Genomic DNA, 9959 nt, shown 5'->3' with positions numbered 1-9959 from the left:
CGCCTGTGTGGGGAAAGCGCGGTCTGTGCCGGCCCCGGCCCATCCGTGACTCGGCCATCCTCCGGGTTGGGATGTGTCCTCCGCTGATTAGGGGCTAGAGCTGTGTTGTGCCTGGATGTGTCTTTCCTTGTACTTATCCCTCTCGATGCCCATGAAGAAGCCTCCAAGCTTCTAGGACATGTAGCTTGCTTCTTTTATCAGTTTGGGGGAATTCTTAGCTCTTTTTTTTTTAAGAATAGTTTATTGATTTTTAGAGAGAGGGAGGGAGAGGAGAGAAACATTGATGTGAGAGCGCAACATCCATCGGCTGCCTCCTGCACGCCCCCTACCGGGGAGCAAGCCCCCACCCGGCCTGTGCCCTGCCGGGAACCGAACCGGCAACCTTGCCATACACGGGATGACGCCCAACAACCGAGCCACACCCGCCAGCTTAGCTCTTCTCTCCCGAGGCGTCTGGATGCTCGTCCTTGTTCCGCTCTTCCTCTAACTCCGGTAACAACACGGTCCACCGTCCGCCGTGACCACGTCTCACGCTCCTCACCAGCTTTCGTCTCCGTTGGTGCCGTGTCCTAGACACTGTCACTGCCACCTGCCTCACGGCCGACCCTCAGGGGCCCTCGAGGCCACTTCTTCCATTTTTCTTTTACGATTTCTATTTTTTGTTCCAGGTCTCCCGGGCACAGACTGTTCATCTGTCTTCCGGCCCCTTGAGGACAGTGTCATCTTCCAGCCCTTCCTTAGAGTTTCCAATATTTTAAGATCACTCCATTGTCTGCATCTCTCTGAGGTCTTTTCATCACGGCCACCTCCTGGCGTGCTGCCCGTCTGTGGAGGAAGCCACCGGGAATTGGGCGACAGGGTGGTGCAGGGGGCGGTGTCCCCCTCCCCCCCAGCAGACGGCCAGGTAGGCGCACCGGCTGAGGTCAGACCGCCTCCTCCCAGCGCCTGGGAGGCTCGAAGCCCAGCTCGCTTCCTCCTGCTCTGGCGCAGTCGCTCCTCCAGGACCCAGCGCTGGAGGGCGCCCGCCTTCCTCACACAGCCCCGCTGCCCTCTCCTCACTCAGCGGGTGCTCCACGTGACCCCTCGCTGAGCCCTCTCCCGGGTCCTGGCCTCCACATTCCTCCCTGTCTCGGTAGCAGTCTGATGGGTGTGCGGGTTTCTGTCTTAATACTGGGCCCGGCCCTTAGACCCCCTCCCTTCTCAAGACCACGGAGTGCAATCGGTACTTGGTTTGCACTCCAAGCCCTTGGGAAGCGCGGCAGTGGATGGGCTGAGAAACGGGTGGGACCCCGCGCTTCCGTCCGGGACCCAGCGTCTGTGTGGGCGGGGCGGCCCTGGGAGCCGAGGGAGACGTGGCTCCAGTGAGAAAAGACGTGCCCGAGTGGCAAAGCCGAACAGGACTTGGCCCAGACTGAAGACTCGCACCCGGGACACTGCTCAGAGGGTGGGAAGGAGGCCCTGCCCGTCCCCGTCGGGGCTCGGCCCGGTCAGCTCCGTTACCAGATGCCACCAGTGAACACATCAACAACAAATCGCTCTCTCTCTATCCAGCTAGCTCTCCCCCCTTCCTCTCTCTAAAACCAATTTTTTAAAAATAGGGGGGAGGGTGATGAAAAGGAAAGATGCAGAGAGCCTGGCTGGAGCGGCTCAGTGGTTGAGCACCAGCCTGTGAACCAGAGGTCGCTGTTCAGTTCTGCTGGGGCCCATGCAGGGTTCGGCCACCTCTCTCCAGGAGGGGCGTGCAGGAGGCTGCGGATCAGTGGTTTCTTTTCTTTTGTAAATTCTTTATTGTTGAAAGTGTTACATGAGTCTCCTTTCCCCCCATTGGCCTCCCCCGGCCGCTCCCACCCCCAGCACATGCCCTCACCCCCTCCTGTCTGTGTCCATTGGTTATGCTCAGATGCATGCACACAAGTCCTTTGGTTGATCTCTTACCCCCTCACCCCACCTTCCCTCATGGGTTGTACATTCTGCTGGATGCTCCTATGTCTCTGGTTCTATTTTTGTTCATCAGTTTATGTTGTTCAGTGATATTTCTCTTTATTGACGTTTCTATCTCTATCCCTCCCCCTAAAAAAAAGAAAAATCAATAAAAACATATTTTCTTTAAAAAGGAAAGCTACAGCCCTGATCGGTTTGGCTCAGTGGATGGAGCGTCAGCCTGCGGACTGAAGGGTCCCGGGTTCGATTCCGGTCAAGGGCATGTACCTTGGTTGCGGGCACATCCCCAGTGGGGGGTGTGCAGGAGGCAGCTGGTCAATGTTTCTCTCTCATCGATGTTTCTAACTCTCTATCCCTCTCCCTTCCTCTCTGTAAAAAATCAATAAAATATATTTTTTTTAAAAAAGGAAAGCTACAGAGTGAGAAAATATTTGCAAATCCTACATCTAATAAAGGACTCACACAGAACTGCACCAAAATATTGTTAAAATGCAATAAAACAAATGATCCGCTCAAAAATGGGCCTACATTCTGCACAGACACTGAGACAAAGATGTACGTACATACACATCCGTGTGTGTGCGTGTGTGTGTGTGTGTCTACGTGCAGCCAGCAGACCCAGGACAATCCCCATCATTGATACGAGACACACTGCACAGCCATTAGGGCGGCCACAGTCAGAGCACGGCCAGCCGGGATGCTGGGAGGACCCTGCCGGCGAGGGCGGGTGGCCGCAGGGACTGTCCCTCACCTGACGGAGGGGCACAGACGGTGCAGCCCAAAGTGCTGGTACCCACCGCTTTGAAACGCACACCAACCTCCAGGAGCCACTCACGCTGTTGCTCAAAGCTGGAAGCTGCCCACGGGAGGGGAGGGGAACTGGACAGGGAACCCACACAACAGAGCACGGTCGGTGCCGGGAAGGAGGACGCTGCTGCCCAGCAGAGCGGGAGGGACCGGGATGCGCTTTGGTTGCTGATTCACTCAGGGCGTCTGGGAAAGGCATGGGGTGGGGGAGAGAGGCGGTGGTCACCAGGCTGACGGCGTGGGGACAGCCCGGCCACCGAGGGGCGCTTCAGGGTGAAGGGGCAGTGGTGGTTCTGCCCGTTGGTAAAAACCCAAAGACTGCACAAAAACAGGACGCGAGTAAGCACTCAGCCCGCTGCACTTCACTGTGTGCGACTTTCTGCTAAAAAGTTTTAAACACTGAGATGCCCTGAAGACTTCCCCGATATTTGTTTTGTTTTAATCTTAAAGCTTAATTATAGTTCAGAAGCAAGGGGGCCCGGCCGGCGTGGCTCAGGGGTTGAACATCGACCTAGGAACCAGGAGTCACGGTTAGATTCCCGGTCAGGGCACAGGCCCGGGTTGCGGGCTCCATCCCCAGTGTGGGGCGTGCAGGAGGCAGCCGATCCATGATTCTCGTCATTGATGTTTCTCTCTCTCTCCCTCTCCCTTACTCTCTGACATCATAAAGATATATTTTTTTAAAAAGAAGCAAGGAGCCCTAACCGGTTTGGCTCAGTGGATGGAGCGTCAGCCTGCGGACTGAAAGGTCCCAGGTTCGATTCTGGTCAAGGGCATGTGTCTTGGTTGCGGGCACATCCCCAGTAGGGGGTGTGCAGGAGGCAGCTGATCAATGTTTCTCTCTCGTCGATGTTTCTAGCTCTCTATCCCTCTCCCTTCCTCTCTGTAAAAAATCAATAAAATATATTTTTTAAAAAAAGAGCAAGGAAGTGAATCACTTCTTCGAAAAACATACTGCATAGACCGCAGTCATTTGCGGCTGGTGCGTTAGATACCAGCTATCTCTGGAGAAAGACTGACAGTGAGGAGGTGCCCGTGCCAATGGCTGAGGACAAATACGAGGACGCGGAAGCGGGAGTCAGGCTGTGGTCCGGGCGCCAGCTCCCGGGCCTCTCAGGGCTGCTGGCTCCTCTGTCTCTTGCTCCGGGTTAATGCACAGGAACTAGGTGTCCCTGGGCCCCCATGCCCACTGTGGCCATTGTGGAGAAGGGGGTAGCCAGGGCTGGGATGTCTGCTTGCCCCTCAGCACAGGGTGCCCCCAGGCTGGGCCTCAGTGGGGGGCCTCTCTTTGGCCCTCAGTCCTCTGGAAGGAGCAAGCCTCCTCTCTGGGGTTGTCGGCACACGGGGGCCACAAGTGCTCAGCGGGGCACCTGCCAGTGCCTGACCTGGAGCAGGCTCTGATTTGCGGGGGGCCTGGGGCTTCTCAGACTCCTTCATTCCAGGGACCCCAGGCCCATCGTGAGCTCATCGTGGGAAGGCTCTCCCAAAGGGGAAGCAGCACTGCTGAGCACAGCGCGCCCTCCCCCCGGGCTGACCCAGGCTCACACTGGAGGCTTCCACCCCCCACCGGACACCCTCTGCTCCCCAATAGGGGGTTCCTCCCCGGCTCCATGGACGGGGTGGGGCTGCCCAGCGAGACCTGGCCGCAGGATGCTCTGTCCCTGAGCCCAGCTCAGCCAGCCCCACTCCACCCTCACGAAGCCAGGGCCTGCCCTCAGGCACCTGCGGCTGAGGTGCGGGTTAGTGTTAGGGTCAGGGCCCACCCTGGAGAGCCGTCCTCAAGGAGAAAGGCACCTGGAGCCCCTGGGGACATCTCCCTCCTGGCTCCCAGGGGTGGGGCAGCCCCTGGCCCACTTGGCAGCGGGTGCCGGGCTCCTCTCGGGGTCATTCCCACTGAGCGGCTGGCACTGCTGCCCCAGGTTATCAGTCTGGCCTCAGACCCGAGTGGCCTTGGGGGGAGCCGCTTTGTCCACCTGCACGTCAGCCAGAGGGGTTCCAAGTGCCCCTGGGGAGACTACCTGGACCAGAGGCAGAGGGGGCCCAGCTCAGGCTGCCCTCCCTCACCCTGGAGAGCCAGCATGGGCTCCTGGCCATGGCACAGCCCTCAAGGTGCACAGAAGTGACCGTGTGTGCGAGTCGAGTGCCCAGGCCACGGAGCAGAGGTGCCAGCCTGAGCTGGGCAGGGCCCCCTCCATTGAGGCCGCAGGAATGGGGCAGGCCCTTTGCTAGCCGGCGCCGCCCCCCCACAAGGCACCTTGGGGGACAGGTGGGGACCCTCCCAGCCTGGCGCACGTGCCCACACCTAGAATGCCTCCTGACGCTGCCCCTGGAAGGCCTGTGGGAGCTCCTGCTGGACCCGCCATCCCAGCCTGGACCCTGGAGCACCATGCTGGCTCAGGCACCTTCAGGCCTCGATGGCCGAGCTCCAGAGGCTGCAGTGTGCCTTTCCCTCCCCTAGGGGGCCTCAGCACAGGGCCCTCCTGATTCACCCTCTCAGGGTAATAAGTAGCAGGGAGAGCCCGGTCCTGTGCCCTTCCTCTCCTGCTAGGATTTGGAAGACCAGGCTGGGGCTGGGCATCAGGGTGGACCCTGCAGAGCCTGGGGGTCAGCCCAGGGCAGCCATGAGGACACCACAGGGCACACCCTGCGCCAGCCACATGGCCCAGGAAGGAGCTCACCCAGCCTGCTGGCTTCCAGCGGAACATGAAGAGTTCCCCAAGATGCCCTGGGCCTGGAGGGCAGGGCACCTGAGCCGGACCCAGTCTGAAGGAGAATGGGTGGCAGGACAGGCCCTCAGAGCGGTAGGTGGCCACCTGCACCCCACAAAGCCATGTGGGTCGGTGACGGGAGGCAGCTCTGGGAGCAACAGGCCACCCCGGGGCTGGGGGAGGGGGGTGCGTAAGGGACAGGCAGGCCAGACCAACAGAGAGGGCAGCAGGGTTGACGACTGAGGCCGAGTGGCCCCTGGCGTGGACGGGGCAGGGCAACCGCCTTTCAGGCCCTAAAGCTCAGGAACCTCAGGCCCCGCTGTAGTCGGAGGCTCCGAGGTGCCAGACACCCCCCCCTCCACCCCCACCCCCACCCGTCAGTGTCCAGACAAGGCCCCCTTCTAGGGCACGGGGCATGCCCTTGCTCTCAGTCCCCTGCTGGTTAAAGGTCAGTGAAGTGCTTTTTGTTCAAATGTTAGCCTGCGTGACCCGCCTATGCTGCAGCGCCCGACACCCTGAGGGGCCGCTGGCTGGAGGAAGCTGAGGTCCATGCCCCCCCCCCCCCCCCCGACCCCATGAGAGACCACACACATAGCTGGCCAGACGCCAGGGTCAAGACCATCAAATAATTTACTGCAACAGAACCTGCGCCCAGTGGGCCGGGCCGGGCTGCAAATAGAGGCGCGGCTGGGGCCGGAGGCCTCAGTTCACCAGTCTGTGCAAAGCATCCTGGGAGGCCCACGGTCGCTCTGTCCCCAGCCCTGGGCTGGCCGGGCTTTGGCGGCACTTCCTTCCTTCCTTCCCCTCCTCCCGGCATCCGGCACCTCCGGGGCTCCTGTGCGGGGCGGGCACACAGGACCCACAGGGTCGTCAGGAGAGCAGGCACTTGCAGCTCATGCAGCCAGGGCCGCCCTCGTCCGGCGGGCTCAGCTTGCGCACCTTGTGCTGCCGGATCTCACGCACCAGCGTGTAGAAGGCGTCCTCCACGCCCTGGGGAGAAGGAGCCGCTCAGAGGGGGCCTCGGGGCCTCAGCCTGAGGGCCCAGCAGGGGAGGAGACATGGAGGGACCCCTGCCACCAGCTCCAGCCGAATCCCAGCCCCTCTCCACCTGCACCCACAAGCAAGGAGCCGTGCGCTGCTCCTCTCACTGCCCCAGGGCCCCCCACCAGACACCGGCTCCTCAGCAGCTCCCCCCGGGGCAGGGTGGCCCCAGGTCTGGCTCTGAGCCTGACCACCCTGTGCCCACCTCTGCGCTACTGCCCTTGTCCCCAGCAGCCCGCCCGCTAAAGGGATCCGGGCACCCTGGGGGCAGAGGGGCGGGGGCTCCAGGGTCACCGCTCCGGCCTGGCTCAAGACAGCTCTCTCCGGGGACCTCCACCTCTACCTTCCCCTAGAGCTGCTTCAGCCCCGACCCGGCCCTGGCCTCCCTCGCTGCCCTGCCGTCCCGGGAGACTTACAGCGCGAGGGGCAGCTGGGTCATGGGGGTCCCGGAGCTGGAGCCAGAGCCAGAGCCAGAGCGGCTGCCCTGTGTTGAGGGAGAGGGGCAATGAGCAAGGCTCCCTGGCTGGGCGGGGCGGGGCGGGGCCCTGGCTAGCTGTGGGCGTGGCGCCAGCTCACCTGGCGCGTCTTGGCGGAAGTCTCAATGTAGGGGATGCCATAGCTGCGGGCGAGGTCCTGCGCCTGCCGAGACTCCACAGTACGTGCAGCCAGGTCACACTTGTTCCCTACCAGCACCATGGGCACGTCGTCCGAGTCCTTCACCCGCTTGATCTGCTCTCTGCAAGGAGGAAGGGGTGAGCTGGCTGGCAGGCTGCAGGCACGGTTGCATCCAGGCGCACTGAGCTCAGGGAGGCCTCGGAGGGTGGGCGGCTCACCGGTACTGGTGGATGTCCTCGAAAGACTTGGTGTTGTTGATGGCGAACACACAGAGGAAGCCCTCCCCGGTGCGCATGTACTGGTCCCGCATGGCACTGTACTCCTCCTGGCCCGCCGTGTCCAGAATGTCCAGCAGACACGTCTCCCCGTCAATGACCACTTGCTTCCGGTAGGAGTCCTGTGGGAGGACACTGCTCAGGGACCCCCTCCTCGGGGGTGCGGCAGCAGCATCACCAGCCCCTCCTGTGCTCCCCAGGTCCTCCATCAAGGGGACGCTCCTGCAGAGCAGGCAGAAGACAGGCCCCCTGAGGGTGGTGCTGGGGTGAGGAGTGGCCCGCTCACCTCGATGGTGGGGTCGTACTCGTCCACGAAGTGGTTCTGGATGAGCTGGATGGTCAGGGCGCTCTTCCCCACACCTCCGGCCCCCACCACCACCAGCTTGTACTCGGTCATCGCTCCTGGGGCTGCGGCTCAGGATGCTGCGGTGGCCTCCTGTCCCACCTGCCAAGGAAGGCCTGTCAGCCACGCCCAGGCCCCACCCGGCCCCAACACCCAGGTAACAGGGTGGCAGCCAGAGTAACGGCCCACGGCCCACCTGTGGCACCTGCAGCTGCACTTAGTAACTGTGTGAGAGGCAGCAAGCTACCCCCCCCCCCCATAGGCAGGGCTGACAGCTGAGAGCATCTCCCCACCGTGCACCCAAATTAGAAGTTGCTGGGTAGGCAGAAAGCCTGAACGGGAGGTGCCTCGGGCTGAGGTTACAGTGCCCCCTCCCTACGAGAACAGGTCCTGCCACGGCGCCGCGCACAGCGACGTGCCCAGGCAGGCCAGTGCCAACCCTCGGCCGGCCCGGGGCCCCACCAGGCATGTGGGTGCACTCAACAAGTACTACCCAGCGCCTCCGACATGCCAGGAGCTGTTCCAGGCACAGGAAGGACCCCACCCCGGCCTGGTGGGCTGTGAGCTGGCGGAGGGCACCCACTGTGAGGATCAGGGGGAACCCGGGGCGTCCTCCTGCCTGGAAACTTTGGAGAAAACAAGGCAGATGAGGAAGCCAGGGGGGGCAAGGGTTTCAGGGCGACACTGGTTAACCAACAGGAGACCCGGAGGAGGTGTGGGAGCGGGGACACAGGTGGGAATGGAAAAGGGCCTGAGGCCAAGGCCCTGCTTAGGTGTCTCCGACTTCTGACGTTTCACGAGGGGGTGCCCTGGTGAGAAGAGCGGGCGTCCTAAACCTCAGCTGGCCCGCTGGCCCAAGCTCTCCGGAGGGATCCTGGGACGGCGGAGGCTGGGAGACCCCGCCTAGAGCGTGGCCAGGAGGCCTCGGCGCAGAGCAGCCCCGCACACCAGCTGAGGGCACTGGGGGGCCCGGGGGCCGGAGCCGGGAAAACGGAGCCCGAGGAGCCGGCCGGGACGAGGCACACCCGGCGCCCGGGCGCCGCAGCCCCGACCCCGAGCCGCAGCGCCCCGCCCGCGGCTCACCTGCGCCCCCGCGCGCCCAGCGAGGACGGCGGCTCCCGGCTCCGGGCCGCTCGGCCCCGCCGCCCGACTCCAACAGCCCCCTCCCGCCGCAGCCGCCCCCCGCCGCACTCACCGCTCACAGGCGCGACTACCCCCGGGGCCGGGGCGGGGGCCGGGGCGCGCGGCTCCCCCGGTGCATGGGCTCCGACCGCGGCGGGTGCGGCTCCGGCTGCGGACGGCGGACTCGAGCGCGGGTGGCGGACACTCGCTCGGGCCGCGCACGCCCCGCCCCACCCCGCGTCCGTCCATTAGCCCTGCGCGGCCTGCCATTGGTCGTGCGCCCAGGACCCTGCCTCCAGCCCCGCCCAGCTCCGTTCCGATTGGTCTAATGGCCCGCCCGTCAGGGGCGGTGGCGGGCGGGGCTTCCGGGAGCGGAAGGCGCGGAGGGCGGTGCCGGGTTGGTTGGCCCTCGTGGGCCGCGGCCTTGGGGGCTGTCGCCGCCGGCGCGGGAGGAAGTCATCGGTGCCGGAGCCGAGGGTCCCGGGCGACAGCTTCTCGGGGAGGCCCCGGACTCTCCCGGAAACAGGGCGGGCTCCCCGGGAGATGGAGACCGGACTGGGAAGCGAGCCGGCGGCCGGGTGTGGTCTGGGGCGGGGTCGCCGGAGTCCCGCTCGAGACCCAGGAGCCGCTCCTGGAGCCCCGCGCCGGGCTCCTCCGCACCTCGACGGCGCGCACAGCCGCGTCCACGCCCTCCGAGGTCCCCCCGGCGCCGCGCAGCCCAGCGAGGGCCCTGGAGCGGAAAACAGCCCCCCGGGAGGGCGGAGCCCGCAGGGTCGGCACCATGGGCGCCCCCAGGATCTGGCTGAGAAGGCGGAGGGCAGGAGCCTGAGGTCCTCAGTGGCCCGGCCGCACCCCTTCCCCGCAGGCGGCTCTGGGATGGCCGCTTCCTCCCTCCCAGGACGCTTGGCAGCATTTGCGGGGACCGGAGGCCGGGCATGGCCGTGCACCAGGGGCGGGCAGTGCCGGAGCGCCCGGTCTGAGCGGGTCCGGCTCAGTCTTTTTGCCCCGTAAGCACCGGGCTCTTGCTTCTCACGTAGCGCGCACCCCCACACCCCTCACCTGCTTTCCCCAACTTGGGCAGGCCCCACAGACTGCCGGCCTGCCGGC

At 64.0% G+C, this 9959-nt stretch overlaps 1 protein-coding gene across 3 annotated transcripts in view; it reads right to left on the bottom strand.

The window, feature by feature from the left end:
- HRAS (HRas proto-oncogene, GTPase) overlaps positions 1–9081 on the bottom strand; it is a 9879-nt gene extending 798 nt beyond the window's left edge. The window contains exons 1-6 of one of the 3 annotated variants that reach the window (XM_036295581.1): positions 8926–9081; positions 7674–7832; positions 7331–7509; positions 7074–7233; positions 6914–6981; positions 6069–6446 (exon numbers count right to left, since the gene is read on the bottom strand). In XM_036295581.1, coding sequence (XP_036151474.1) covers positions 6383–6446; positions 6914–6981; positions 7074–7233; positions 7331–7509; positions 7674–7784 — 582 coding nt within the window. In that variant the 5' untranslated portion in view covers positions 7785–7832; positions 8926–9081 and the 3' untranslated portion in view covers positions 6069–6382. Of the gene's footprint in view, positions 1–6068; positions 6447–6913; positions 6982–7073; positions 7234–7330; positions 7510–7673; positions 7833–8925 lie in introns of those variants that run through there. The other 2 variants (XM_036295582.1, XM_036295583.1) reach the window with 2 other exon arrangements.
- Between the last annotated feature and the right edge of the window lie 878 nt (positions 9082–9959).

This window comes from Myotis myotis, unplaced genomic scaffold (assembly GCF_014108235.1).
Source record: "Myotis myotis isolate mMyoMyo1 unplaced genomic scaffold, mMyoMyo1.p scaffold_m19_p_27, whole genome shotgun sequence".
In the NCBI taxonomy this organism is placed as follows: domain Eukaryota; kingdom Metazoa; phylum Chordata; class Mammalia; order Chiroptera; family Vespertilionidae; genus Myotis; species Myotis myotis.
Note: the sequence above shows the minus strand (reverse complement) of the source record. Positions and strands in the feature narration are given on the sequence as shown.